Source organism: Rissa tridactyla, chromosome 7, assembly GCF_028500815.1.
Source record: "Rissa tridactyla isolate bRisTri1 chromosome 7, bRisTri1.patW.cur.20221130, whole genome shotgun sequence".
Classification (NCBI taxonomy): Eukaryota; Metazoa; Chordata; class Aves; order Charadriiformes; family Laridae; genus Rissa; species Rissa tridactyla.
In genome coordinates, this window is record NC_071472.1 from 7,280,641 (window position 1) to 7,296,302 (window position 15,662).

Consider the following 15,662-nt stretch of genomic DNA (forward strand, 5'->3'; position numbering starts at 1 on the left):
ATGTAATTCCTTTTATTTTCACAAATACAAAGTTTCTACACAAAAATTGCTTCTGAGCAGAAATGAACCTGTCTCCAGGTCTACTGATGTTCTGCTGTTCAGTTCTCTTCAAGTGTTTTCCAAAAGGTCTGTCCCTTCCTTTTCTCTTCCTTTCTCTCTTTTCCTTTGATTTTGACAAATGTAGGACCTCCAAACTGAAAAGTATTTCATGAAAAACATTCCCCAGCTCTCTTTCCCCGATACAGCATGTCCAGTCTTCCATGCACTTGTGCTCCTCTCCAAATAATTCCTGTTTACAGTTTTTTCCTTTAAAAATTGCTACAATTTTTGCTTGCACCTTCAAGGCTAGTACAGACACACAGATCTTCATAGGACCAATTATTTAAATGAAAAAGATATTTTCCTTACAAGGCAAAGGATTCTTCAGCTTCCATCTGAGGGTCCACTGTAAAACCAAAGGATCCTTTTTGTAGGGTTCAACGGCATAACTTAAGTGTCAGTGAAAAACTAAAAACCAATATCGCGTTCATTTCCCACCACTGCTACCAATTTCACAAGAGAAAGGACACCCCATCTGCCATTCCCATCACCCGCAAACTTGTTAGTGAAGAGGCCAAAATGAATGCCCTGCCACTAATCCAGCATCTGTAAGAAGTGAATGCATTCAGCCTTTTAGTCTTTAAAAACCAGCTTGCACGCGAGCCCACCAAAATCCAATTTTTGGCCAAAGATTGTTCTTTCACGCCAAGGAGCCATCAGTGCGCACGATGCCCGACCCACAGCCCTGAGATCAGACACCAGTAATTTAAACAACTTTGATAACAGATGAGGCAGCTTTGCCATTGCATTATAAATTGGGGGCAAGATGAGCATATGGTTCCTCTCCTCACATGGCCTTTGATGGCTCCCATTATCCGCTGTCTTCCTACAAGAACCGTGCAGCAGCGGGAGGCAGGGTGGTGGCAAAGTCCTGGCAGACCAGCAGCTCGGAGCCCGCCATTAAAGCTCGTCTTGGGATACTCCTTTCTCTTGCCTCAGTTTTCCAGAAATTTAGTTTGTATCTCTCACTGGTACTCACTCAGCGGTGTCGGTCGAAGTAGGAAACTTCGGCCAGGAAAATGAAAAGGCAGAAATAAGGCGCTTCTTTCCCGTTTTACAGCAGAGGCTTGGCTGCCTGCCAGACCCTGCTACAGGGTTATGCAAATGCGTTTACTCCTCTTTATCAGTAGCCAAAATACTATCACCCTTGTAAAGCGACATCTGGAAGATCGGGTCCATTCTTCAGATCAATGGCAGCAAACATGCTGCACAACAGAACGAGGAGGACATTACTGGGGGATGCTTAAAGGGAGTCGTTGTCAGGGGTATTTGATGTCAGTGACACTCCAGCCCTGGAATTAAACACGGATTGGATTTTAGGCTGGATTTTTAGGTTTGGAGAAAGGAAAAGTGTGTGACTATCTGGACACCGTAACACGACATGACCTTTTGTCTGCTCTTCAATCAACGGGCTTTCCTCTTGTATTTGGAGCAAGGGATGGGTCAGGCTCAGGTCTCTGCAGTAATCCTGAGACGCAGCCTCAGCAGAAAAAGTCTGCCAGGAGGGGGCTAATGGAGTTGTACGCTCCCAAACAGGGGGCTAGATAAGCAAAAAAAAAACCCATAACGGAGCAAGGAAGAAGACAGCACGACCAGGGGTAGAGTCACTAAAACTAAAGCTGCCGGGACCCCTTCCAGAAATTCAACGTATAACTCACACAGTAGCATAACGAAGAGAAAACATTTATAAAAACGGTGTCTTCCACTCCCCGTTTTTACAGCGAATACAGCGATGAGCGCGTGAGGGCAGAGCAAGGGAAATTTTAACAAAGTCAGGATCCCCCTCCCAGAGCCTCTGATAAGGAATGAGATACAGGAGGCAGAAGAACAGCTAACAAGTGTTAGCGGACATAAACCTGCTGCTGGTCGCACGGCAGCATAAATCACAAGTGACTCCATTAAAGTCAAGCAGCTACATGAGCATAAAATCTGTATATTTAGAATCAGCATATATTTAGAGACAAGTAATAAAGTCAAGATGTTAGAAACTGCTGGAACAGTTCACAAAGCTTGACTTTTCTCCAATCAATAAAAAAGAAATCCATACTTTGCTACAGGTGTATTAGGAGGGGGTAAGAAAAAGGCCAGAATGAATATTTTCACCTCAGTATGTGTGCAAAACCACTGCAGACACTAACAGGGGTAGAGAACTGGACAAAAAATAACCCCTTCCTCTGCAATTTGAGTTTGCGTAGGTGCCAGGAGCCACAGACGGCTGAGAAACAGATCGACTTCTGCAAAATTCAGAAGCAGGATTTTTCAAGAACTTCGAATATCCTTGAAAACCAGGACACAAGAAGTTCTCTAGAAATCTTGACTTTGTCAGAACTCAATCAATTTCTCAAATCATCTATAGCTCCTGGCACCTGCCCAAATCCAACCTGAAGTCAAATGGCAGAGCTTAGATTGCTTAAATTTAAACGCGAGAAATGGAGAGAATAAATCTTCCCATTATTTGCTGCACATTACTGTAACCTTCACATTTGAATTGCAGCAGAGCAACCTACATAGACTAAGAGACAGTGCGAGACAGAACACATGAGGACAAGAAAGAAAAGTAACTCAGGGATCTGGTATCAGCATCCAAGAGCTACACCCGGACAGGAAGGCTCCTCAGGAAGCAGGAGGACAATCATGGGTTTGCTCATGGATCTGTCTTTCCAAGAAATACCTTCTAGTAAATTCCCAAGGCCAAACTTTTCAGACTTATTTGTAAGAATGAAGGAGTTTAAGCTGGTGCAATTTTAGCCTCTTCTGCCAAATATATGCAGTAAATGACTGAGAATGAGACCTCCCTCTCCCACAGCCAGGGCCCAGAAACAGTGCAAAGTGATATATAATTCCATTTCCTCGATGTTTCCTCAAAACAACAAAAGAAAACCATCCAGAAGAGAATTATTAAAAACATAAAATGAATTAAACAGTCACAAATCGCAGAAGTATGCAAAATATTCAGCATACGCTAGCTTTACAAGAAGGGAATTAAATCAAAAAAAAAAAAAAAAAGGACCATAAAGAAAACACATAAAAATTTGCATTTAAAACTCAAGAACGGGGAGCGCATTTGCTGTGGTGCTGCCACGCAGAGCAAGCGCTCCCTCGAACAAATCCACGGGGGATGAAAAAGAAGACGAAGCACCCTTACCTCAGGGCTGCGTTTTTTCCATCGCTCCTTACACACCTGACCTGCCTGGTTTGGTAACCGATCTCCACCTCCCCGGCACGCTGGTGGGGTTTAGACCCTTGAAGTCCAGATGCGCTTCGCTCTCTAGAGTCCGAACTGAAACCCGGCATAGTCCTCCCCGCCAGGTCGACGTGTTTAGGATGGGGCAGCCGGCATTTGCCCCAGGGCCCCACTCGGAGGCTGTAGGTGTGCTCCTCCTCCCCGAGAGGACAGGCGGGAACTCCGCAGGCTCTGGATTCGGTCAGATTGGGGCACGGGGCACCCCCGTAGAGGGGAGGAGCGATGACTGCCCGCGTCCGGTGCTGCAAGCTCTTGGCGCAGCCCGTGCTGCACTGGGACCAGACGGAGAACTCGGACACCACGCAGTCCCGCGGGCAGGGCACCAGGCAGGCTTGCTCAGCGGGCGGCTGCGGTGTGAAATACTCACATATTTCGTCAGCGACAACGGTTCTGTTCAGTTTCTGGAGGCAGCGAACGCTCCGGCGTTGCAGCCCGTGCTGCGCCGTGACGCAAGCCCCGGCTCCCACCTCACCGCCGGCAACAGGGACGAGCCCGCACCTCTCCCATCCCGAAACCTCCCACTCAAACAGCTCCAGGTGCCAGTCGCAGACTCTAAAGCACCTTCTCTGGTTCTCAGGTTTGTCCTTCTGGTGGCAGTTGGCGTGGTACGTTGTCCAGCCCTCCGCGTGGGTGCACCAGACGGCCCGGCTCCGAATGCCCCCCAAGCCACAGTCACCTACACACCGACCCCAGTGACCTGCAAAAGAGAAATGTGTTGAGAATCATAGAATAGAATCATAGAATGGTTCAGAGGTTGGAAAGGACCTTAAAGATCATCCAGTTCCAGCCCCCCTGCCATGGGCAGGGACACCTCCCACCAGACCAGGTTGCTCAAAGCCCCATCCAGCCTGGCCTTGAACACCTCCAGGGATGGGGCAACCACAGCTTCTCTGGGCAAGTAAATAATTTCTTCCTAACGTCTAATCTAAATCTCCTCCTCCTAAAAGCGTTACCCCTCATCTTATCATTACACTCCCCGATCAAGAGTCCCTCCCCACCTCTCCTGTAGGCCCCCTTTAGGAACTGGAAGGCTGCTATAAGGTCTCCCCTGAAGCCTTCTCTTCTCCAGGCTGAACAACCCAACTCTCTCAGCCTGTCCTCATAGCAGAGGGGCTCCAGCCTCTGAGAAATGCCATGCAAAACTGCCACAGATCTGCCCTGACACCCAGCAGCATCCAAACCACATCCTGCCGCGTATTAAAAAGTAAATAACTGCCAGCTGGTCCCTAAAATTGGTTAAAAGCTTCTTAAAGGTTCGTTTTTTCTCCTAGTGTATTCCCATCGCTAGACCACTCAGAGAAACTTGGGATGGGGGGAAAACGCCCCACAATATCTCAAATTTAAAGCAGACCAGGCAAATTTCTGTAGCAGTAAAATGCATCCCAAAGCCTGAGGAAATATGAATATTTATTTTCACTTGTACAAATGAATATAAAAATGATCATAAAGGAACAATAATCTAATAGGAAAAGAAAGTCAAGTTAGAAAAGAGGAAAACGGTCTTAATAGAGCAATTAGTCAATGGGATAAACTGCACTGGGAAGCAGCTGAATCAGCATCTGTGGTGATAAAACGGTGAGGATAAATACTATGAAAATAAGAGCATACTCTTAATAGGAGTTCAAAATCATAGAACAGTTTAGGTTGGAAGGGACCTTAAAGATCACCCAGTTCCACCCCCCTGCCCTGGGCAGGGACACCTCCCACTAGACCAGGTTGCTCAAAGCCCCGTCCAGCCTGGCCTTGAACACCTCCAGGGATGGGGCAGCCACAGCTTCTCTGGGCAACCTGGGCCAGTGTCTCGCCACCCTCAGGGTGAAAAAATGAAGGAACTGACTTGATACGATAGTGCACGTACTGCATTTTTAGTTCTGGAGCGCGTGAACATATATATGTAATCGTATGAATCTTATTTGAGGATTTGCAAGTGGATGTAATCAGACAAGGCTAAATAGAAAGATTTTTCTGTGACAATATTATTCGACAAAAATCCGCCAACCCCAAAAATAATCTGAGGGCTATAAAGTACAAAATTGCTTGCAAACTGAAGAGAAAAGGTAGAGAAAAAGTACTCGGGCCAAATCCTAACATATTAAAGGGATTTTGATGATCATGTCTCAAGAGGGCCTCATCTTGTTTCTAACTTTAAAAACTTTCCAGTGCCTCACAACAGAGCCATTTCACTCGGTAAGAACACTGCATGTGCAATCCTCGCTTGAAAATACCCTGTAACTACCCTACCTTTTGTATTTTTTTAAGGCAGAAAATGTACTTAGAATAAATAGGTCAATTTATATTAAGAAATCCTACTCCCGTCAAGTTTTTTAAAATTGATTTTAAAACTACCAGAATCAGTTACACGCTTGCATTATAAAACCAAACACACACACAAATGTTTTTATAATGGCTGCAATTATAATACCAGGTATTTCATCCAGCTGATGGCAGTTTTGTTGGCAATGCCGTTGTTCTTTCTTCATGAACAGAGGAGTTAATCCTCCGGAGCCAGGGGCTTGACATTGTGTAATAAAACATAAAAATACATAAATGGAAATTCCTCTTCTTTTTCCATTGTAAATGAAGGAGAAAAAGTAAATAGGAATCGGATGTACCTGAGGTTCTCTTCCAACCCATCCTGCACCCTTGCCACGTCCCTCCTCCGGGCGCTCCTCCTCCCTCACCCTCTGGGCCAGGGCTGGAACTCTGCCCTCGGTCCAGCACCTTCTCCCACAGCCAACAGGCAGGGGCAAGAGGCGCTTTCAGAGTCCTCAGGGCTTAGACAGCTCCAGCTTTTGTTGAATCCTTCAGGCTGTGTGAAAAATCCTTGTCCCCTTTATGCCTCTGTTTCACACCAAAAGATACCAGCGCCAGGCAAGGACTCAGCCATGACACGTATCTTGAATGGGAAAAGGCAGCATCAAACTATACGGTGCTCTACAAGCTGTACCGCGCTAACGACAGGCTTCCGACAGAACCTCATATGCTTAAAAACTGAATATTCAAAAAAATGAATCTTTAAATATGCTGTTGAAGTTCAGTTACATGAAGAGGTCCGTTGACAGTTTAAATGTTCATCCTTGATACTCCACCTTGATCTAAAAGAATATCCTTATACAAATGCCAATGAGATTCTAAACCAGACATTGGATTATGTATATACTGTCATCTCACTAAAAAGAACAGTCAAAATTCAAACCTCAAGTACTAGGTGGCTTTTTATTACCAGAGGAAACTAACTACCACAAAGACTACGCGCCGCAACGTAATAGTACCATGAGCTTATCTCAGCATTTATTTCTCTGAAGCAGTTCAGCAAAAGCAGTTCAATTTTTTGTGATGTGGGAGTCTCAGTACAGAAGTTTGGTTTTCACCAGTTTGTTTTTAAAGCCAAAATTCAAGAGTAATATCGCCTCACTTCGGCATTGAGCATAAAAGTATTTTACTCATCAGTAGGACCTTGAAACACATTACACCAATTAAGGATTAACTATTTACTTCTTAGGATAGCAAATAGCATTAAAAATAGCATTAAACCCCCCCCACGGAGTTGTTCAAAGCAGTTGTAGCCGAGGACTGGACAAATTACACTCACCAAACCTACCACCGCTCTTTCACGACTGCACAGAATTCGTCTCGTTAGTACTTTTTCTACATTTCGGGGTGTTACTCTTGAACTACTCTATGTAATAGCTGCAGATTTACCAGTCCCTACATTAACAGGCTACAGAGAGACGCGGCAGAAGCCAGAAGTGGCCATTATTTAATGTCAGATGGGAATTTAGAATGAAAAATTACCAAAAAAAAAAAAAGTAAGCAAGGACTCATAAGTAATTACACTATCATTAGACACATCACAATTTGCAATTATTCTCTGGCAAACTTGCTAAAAACGTAGCCTGCCCTTGGCACACCAAAAAAAGAAGGATGAAAAATAAGGTTAAAAATCAGATGCAAATCCCATTACTATAGATTTTTTTCACTTCCTGATGATCTCTTCAGGATGTGGCAGTAAACTTACCCACAATGTTTCATTGCTTAGTTAAATATCCTGCTTAAATGAGGAGAAGGATGTAAATACTTCCTAGTCAATAGTCCGCTTTGTAATTAGAATTTAATTATTTTTAGAAGAGTCGTGTTAAATTTTCACTCTCCTTGAAACAAATCTGAGTCAATTAAAAGAAACATCTCAGCACAATGTGAATAATAATATTAACTGCATTTTATTAAAAACCCACTGGAATTCAGGCATCAAAAGCCCGAACTTCAGAAAGATGCTTCACAACTCCCGATCCGGAATGGGAGGCCCCTGGTAACTAAAGCAGAAGACTAAACAAAATGAAATATACTTCACTGTGATCTGTCTATAGAAAGTACAAAAAGATGAAGATAAAGGATAGATATCATCCGTCTCCCAACCACTGTAACCTAATCAGATACTGGATAGGTGTTTGATCTCATCACAGCAGGACATGGGTGGGAGAATGACAGTGGATGTACGTTGAAACAGGGCAGTTCCCAGCTGGATATAAGGAAAAACCTCATCACTATGAGGATAACCCTTGGAACAGGCTGTCCCGAGGGACAGCAGAATCTCAGCCTTGGAGGTTTTTCAAGATCTGACTGAACAAAGCCCTGGGCTACCTGGTGCGAATTCAATGCTGGCTCTGCACTCAGCAGGAGGTTCAACCAGATGACCTCCCATGGTCCTTTCTGACCTGGATTACTCTACGAAGGAGCACCTAACTGAAAGTAAGGCTTTGTCTGCCAGGACTTACTACCATGCCAAAAAAAGGTTTTCACTAAAAAAACACCACTGAGATCTGCAAAGTACCACGGAACTTGCAATAGCACAAATAAATCCATTAGTCAACCAAAGCAAAGAGAAATTGAATCAAATCACTATTTCGAAAAATAAGAAGTTAAGCAAAACTTGCTTGATTTGTACAAAAATTGTAAGAGACAGTGGGATGTCTTTGTTTATGGAAAACTGTAAACAAAAACATCCTACTGTCTCTTACAAGACATCTGTAACGCTGCGGGTAATAATGACATGAAAGACATTAATAAATCAAGTCAATTTAATACAGAAAACCTACACGATGTTCTGTTTGCCATCTTCTACCGGGCAGAGAGACTACCGTATTATCATCCCATTCAGCTTCTCTAATCCCGTTAAAAGTATGCAATAACACTGCAATTGTAGTTTATTTGATGTAGTGTGCACCGATTTGCTTTTCCTGCCTGCAAGACGTACCTACAATTATGCAATAATTATGTCTGAAAGGATACGGTGACATCTGCTCTTTGACACACAGGTGGCACAAGCATAAGGCAAGCAGGCTATTCAGACAATAATTACATATTACAGACAAAATGAAACACCACTAAACATCAAACCTAAAACAGGAATCCCAATAAGAGCTGCTTAATAAGTATGTTATTGCTTAATAAGGATTGCTACAATAATTATGCTCTGTTTAATGTGACATTTAACTTAATTGCAACCATTTCGCCATCTGAGAATTCATTCAACAATAAGCATCTCCCACTATTATTTTGTCCCTGTAGCTACGTACTAATTTGCAAACTTAGGACGAGATTAGCAATCAGTTAGAGTACTGTGTTAGTAATTTATTTCGGACAGGTAATAGACATTGTCCAAGGAAATCTGATACGTAAAATAGCGAAAGAACACTGAAAAAAATTAATAGACAATCACTGCAATAGTCCTCCACTGTTTCTTTCAGCTTAAGTATCAAATTTAGGAGCAACTGCTCTAGATTTTAACAATGTGTTTTTAAACAGAACGTACTAATTGGTAGACAAGGATCCCAAAATATCATAATAGAGATGTACGTCTTCATTAATGCCTGGCTAGACGTGACCGTAACTCCAGAAGATCACTGCAGTGTCCGCTTTAATCGAATACTTCTGCTCTAATTGAATACTTCTGCTCTGGATGTCGCTCTCGCATCCTTCCACCAGAGCATGTTTATATGAAATGGAAAGCTCCAACTCATTTCATGATTTCTGAGAAGAGATAACAACTGATTTATCTCTAACAGCATTACAACTAATTAATTTTAACTATTAGTAACGGTGGTAAAAAACTAATTCCACTGAATTGGCTTCCTCAAAATTGGTTACCAGCAACACTCTACCTATCATATGAGACGTTTTAATTAGATTTATGAAATTCTTATGTAATTTTATGAGAATTACATAATTTTTAATGAGATTTGGATGTATACTTATTTATTATGAACCAGACTGATAAAGAGCATGTGCACTACCACACATTTTCTCACCACTAAATTTCTTTTTCGGCACGATGCGAAGACATTCAATGTAATGCCAAGAAAAATATTTCTAATGATTCAGGCAAAGATCTTACTAAGCTGATGACAGTCATAACGTTTGCGTATCATGCTCCCTCCATGTCAGCATACTCCGTCCAGCCGCATCTTCTCTTGCAGACCAAACAGACTAAAATCTTTGGGACCAACTCCATACAGCGTCTAGGATACCAGACCCGATACGTTTAGGTATTTTATATTATAAAGTAATATTAGTGTAGCTGCTGTTAGCATAACTGCCTGCTCCTCTGCTTTCTGGAAGAGCCCTCCTGTACGCCACCCCTGCATCTGCTGCCACATCTCATCCAAAATACAGCTTTTCTTCCTTGCCTGTACTTAACCGTCTCTATTATTTTGCTATTTATTATTAACAGCAATTCAGTAAAACACCTTCTACTATAATTTGTATGAAAGATGCTATACAAAATAAAAGACTATTGTACTATTGGCAATGTGTCACACAGGGCATATAAAATTCCTCTGATTCCTGGAATTAATTTTAAATACCTGCAGCACTTCTTTAAACTTTCATGACCTACACAAATGAGTATTTCAGCAACTTAGCTATTCATCTTGTTTTAGATCTGAATACAAGTGAAGCTTAGTGACTTATAGCCATGCAGCAGTTTGTTCCAATTCTACATTTCAGGTTTTTGCCTTATTATCCACACGCGGTAACACTCAAGACACACTCCAGCAAGAAAGACTTTCTGCAGCAAAATGTAATGAACACTGCTGTTTATGAAAATTCAGTGATTTACTAACCCCTTGGCACTCCAAGGCAGGACTTCTCAATATTAAGCACTAATGTAAACTGCATTAGCCGAGCTACTCAATCATGTGCCCACACCCCGGAGACAGCCCAGGGAAAAATATTCTTTTCTTTCAACTCTTAGCTAGAAAAAAAATTTAAAAAAAGAAATAAAAACCAACCCACACATTCCAAAATATTTCTGTAATACTCATCTGACACACTTTGAGGGTTTGTGAGAATAGATTTTTTGCCTTGATAGCAACTGACATTAGGAGATGAGGCCATGATATATATAAATTTATGTATATGTATAAAAACAAAAAGTATCCATAGATGTTACGAGCACATTACAACTATGAGTAGCGTACTGCATGTGAGATTAAAAACATCTCCATACTGGATTATAGATACTTATAATCAAACTCTGACCTTTTTAAAATTCTAAGCATCTACGAAAACCAATTCCTTTTAAAACATAACAGCCTTTGTAAGGTGTTTGTAAATGTTACCTTAATAGACAATGCAGCTGAAAAATGTTTCTTTAGTCACTCCACCTTGACTTTGGGGCTTATATTGCCCAACAGGAACCATTATTTCCCCATGAAAAACACCCAGAAACCGTACAGCATCGGTTACGCACCATCTCCTGCAACACAGACCACTCGGCTCACCAGCGGGAGCCAGAGGAGATAAATGGGCGCTGCTGGACACCCATCTCCACCATACCTTCTTCTGATCCCCAGCCTCCTCTCCAGTTACGTTCACATCTTCTCTCCAACCACAGGAAAGCTCAGGTTCCCTCAAGCACAAGCAAGAGGCTGAAGGGGTCTATTCTGATACTTGCAGGGCAGCAGAAGGAAGCTTGATCAGAGGGCTGGAGCCCCTCTACTGTGAGGACAGGCTGAGGGAGTTGGGGTTGTTCAGCCTGGAGAACAAAATGCTCCGGGGAGACCTTCCAGCCCCTTCCAGGCCCTAAAGGGGCTCGAGGAAAGCTGAGGAGGGACTCTTCATCCGGGAGTGTAGTGACAGGATGAGGGGTAATAATTTTAAACTGAAAAAGGGTAATTTAGATTGGATATTAGGAAGAAATTCTTTACTGTGAGGGTGGTGAGACACTGGAACAGGTTGCCCAGAGAAGCTGTGGCTGCCCCATCCCTGGAGGTGTTCAAGGCCAGGCTGGATGGGGCTTTGAGCAACCTGGTCTGGTGGGAGGTGTCCCTGCCCAGGGCAGGGGGTTGGAAGTAGATGATCTTTAAGGTCCCTTACAACCCAAACCATTCTATGACTCTATATATTTATGAATGGGGTTACTTCATATTTGCCTGTAGGAACTGGGCGATTCAGAAGGCCCACTCCAGTTTTACACACCAGCAAGCTTTGCACAAGGCTTTTTCTGCTTTTCCATATGTTGGTTTCCCCTCACCGCCCTTCACAAAGGCGGTCACTCTGAGTCATTTTTCCAGCACGCAAAGCCCAGGTTTCACTCCAGGTCCACCTTCCTGCTCATAGCCCAGCAACAGGTAGGATCCTGGCAGAGGTGGTACACTCCGCTCTGGAAGAGATTGCCTCATCCACATCTCCGCGACAAACCTTATCAAACAACATCAAGATCAGCACTAATGGATTCCTAAAGGAACCACACCGGGAAACTCGCGGTCAAAGGTTTGCTGCAGTGAGATATGGGGGACAGCTGGGGGGAAGTACTGGCAGCAGTTCAACATCTGCTTGGTACTCCAGCTCCGAGACACAAAGAGAATTCTTATATTAGTTCCGCGATAATTCGTTACCTGGCCAACACCAAAGATACTGCCATCCCTTCTCCTGAATTGTGACAGCTGCGGTTTCTAATTTTCTTCCTCTTTCATGAAGCCTAAATTATGTTTGTTCACTGAAATAATAGCAAAGTTCTGTTTTTCAAAACTTAAAAAATTTAAGTAATTTTCACCAAAAATAAAATGTTTCACAGAAAATGTTATGAAATAATAGGGCAATCTGCACACCTGCAAAACCTTTGTGAAGGATCAGAATTTACTTCACGTGCACATAATCACAGAAACGTGTCCATCCTCTAGACATTATTTTAAGGGAGAACTACATTTTTTCTGCTTCATGCTATTCCCAGCTTATGTATTTTATAACCCTGGGGTTTTTTGGTGCTTGTGTCTTTTTTTTCTTTTTTTTTTTTTTTTTTTCTCCCCCCCTGTATTTGCTATAGGCCTGTCACTCCTCCCTGAAGTAAAAACCACTTGCATCTTAAAGCCCTTCATCCCGATTTACGCTGTCTGGAAACTTAAGCTCTTTGGCCCTCTTAGATTGATTAGAGGCTGCTCACCGCTCAGCCGTTCCTCCTGTCAGCAGCCTGTGCTCCCAGCGCCTGCGAGAGGAGCAGATTGATTTACTGCTGGAGAACACTTATCATTCTAAAACTTTGGCATAGCCGCTTGTATTGTTTACTCCTGCACAGCTATTTCCAGGCATTGCAGAGAATTGTGCTTTTTCCAAAATTACTTTCCTCGAGAATTCGGAGCACTTAAGAAGAGCGTCTAGAGTAAATTGAAATTTAATTATAAATAATTAAAAGTGGATAATTAAATATGGACTGTAAATAAAAAAGAAAATGCCCAGTAAAAGCTGTTTGTATAGTTCTTCCTCTGTCCAGTTTTTATAAAATTGATTGTTCACGTATTTAAAAATAGTACTTTTCTCATGAATTAATTACGCTATCTGTTGCCAGGGAATTGTTATCGTTGGTGTTCTCCATCTATGCAGAGATACTAATTAGTAGCAGTTTGGGTGCCATGGGAAATCCTGCCCATTGTATAGCTCTTCCATAATGCTTATTAAGAACGGTGACTGTCTGTTGAGAAGGTATTTCTGTCTAAGTATAGTCCAAGAGCTTCGGGCAGCCCCACTTCTGCTCCGGCGCAAGGGTAGTGCCCATGGGGGACACCCAGAGGGACTGCCCCAGATGGGGCTCCTCGGAGGTACCACCTGGAGAACATCCCCCGTCACACATCTGGGCATCGCACCACATCTGCAGGGGCTGAGGGAGAGTTAATCCAATTCCAGCATTTAACCCCGGCCAGATTCGGTAGCACCTTGGTCTGTGGTTACGGATTTTAATTCCTTTAGCATGGTGTATTGATGGCGGTAGTGTCTGGAAAAGTAGGCTGGCTTCTGTGCCAAATTGAAAAAATCTCCTAACACATCATTAATTCAGCTTCTTGATTGCAAGATCCAGAAGAACAGGCTATCAGAATAACTAAAATACTTGAGTCTGCACTCGGAGAACACGATCACATTACCTCATTCAGACTCGCAGGTGTTAAAATTAGAAAAATCTTCGGAATCTTGTGACAAGAATTACGAAATATAAGTAAGCAAGAATATAGTATAATATATAACGAAGAAAGAAAAAACTCCATCCCATCTGGAGGCAGATTTTGCCAGGCATTTTTCCAAAAGACCACACATGCAGGTGAGTGAAAGCAAAATATTGTCAGATAAGATCCGTGCACCAGGCCAGACTGAGATCCAGGCATCTTATGAATAGAATGTATTATCCTGTGACGCTTTTGAATTTTTTTTTATTTTTTTTTTTAAAACTAGCACATTAGCTATATCTAGTTGCTGGAGAACAGGACATGGCATTCAACTACACGCCATCCAGGGAAACAGCCCCTCCGCTGCAGTGCTTCTCTGCAGACCCACCTCCCAAAGGAGAGCAACAAAACCTACAACCAGGGCAATAAAGCGTTACAACATAAAAAGCAATTTTCTACTTGTTTTATTTTTTAATTTTGTTTTTTTCTTTTTCCAGACAAGTTCGGTTTCCCAGGGCAAAAGCCAGTAACGCTCTAAGGATAAACAGAGAAGAGAGTACCGTCGTCTTGGCCATAAATCTGTGTCAGTCCATTAACACGAGCCCAAGCGTTGCAGGTCCTGCAGCAGGCAGAGGGCTAACCTGCGGTCACAGGGTGGGAACAAGCACATTTAGGGGAAGGGACAGGGTTTGGAGTTTTTTCTTTTTAATATCTACACTGACGAAGTAAAGAAAACTGAAAACTGAGTATCAGTCCAGATAATTTAAAGATGGAAGCATTCAAACATCAAACAGTGCCCTAGAATTATTCAGACGTCAGCCTTACAGTACCGGTAGATCTGCACTACCTTTTTGGCAGATGTTTTGCTCTCATTATTCTGAATTTATAGTGGTTACATATTTCTGAATAGTCTTCAGCTATCACTGAAATCCTAACAGACGTGCACCTTTACATACATTTTCACAAGTTTCAGCACAAGGGATAAAACCTCATCCTTTGAGATGTTTAAACAGCTGAGAATATATATCCTGAGGATATATATACTTTGCCAGCACAGATCTGTTTCTTTTGAAAACCCACTAAGACATGTGGGAAGGTGCAGGGAGCATTCAGGTATTCTGCTGGGGCTGTTTGCTGAGCAGAGATGAACAATTCTGAGCTTGGAAAGCTGGTCACTGTTGCCATAAAAGATATCATGCTATGATTTTTTGAAGGAAAAGAATGATAACATGGAAAAATACCAGTTACAGATGCACATATGCTGTACGTATATTTTACATCCAAACTTAAGCATCTGCTTCTCCAATGTTAGCCCGCACTTTGCATCTGAAGGTTTTTAGACACTTATGTCTTCTATGTAAGTAATAATTTAACAAGGCCTCTAAAAAAATGTAGCCCTTAATAGATTTAATTAACAGGTTAATGATGTGCATAGCATGCATGCTCTCAAAAGCAAAGATTTTCGCATTAAGCTTGTTTCTGTTTCACAGAAGCAGCTTTCTGTAGAATATCTGTGCTAATGTAATTACACATCTGGTACTTCTGCTGCTTTCAATTGCAGAGATATCTATAAACAGTGCTACCAATTTACACAAGAGTACCGAGCCATTCTAGTGTCTTACACTACAAATAAAGATATTTGCATGAAAATGCAAGTAGACGGAGTTCTCTTTTGTAGCCCTGGCTGGTTCTAGTGAATATATAAAACGATCATTTAGCCTGCAAAATAAATCTAACACTTACACCTTTGTCATGACTGCCTGCAAAACCTGCACAAACTAAGCACGCCTCAAGTTCACCTTGATATAAAGGGGTCACGTACGAAATTTTCAGACAGTTTTAAATTAAATGTCAGCACCGGTAATCATCATTGTTCCACTGTGCCA

At 42.4% G+C, this 15,662-nt stretch overlaps 1 protein-coding gene across 1 annotated transcript in view; it reads right to left on the reverse strand.

Annotated features, from left to right (window-relative positions):
- The window catches only part of THSD7B (thrombospondin type 1 domain containing 7B), a 538,929-nt gene that overhangs the window by 209,777 nt on the left and 313,490 nt on the right, over positions 1-15,662 (reverse strand). Inside the window, exon 7 of the mRNA XM_054207661.1 lies at positions 3,245-4,040. Coding sequence (XP_054063636.1) covers positions 3,245-4,040 — 796 coding nt within the window. The remainder of the gene's footprint in view (positions 1-3,244; positions 4,041-15,662) is intronic.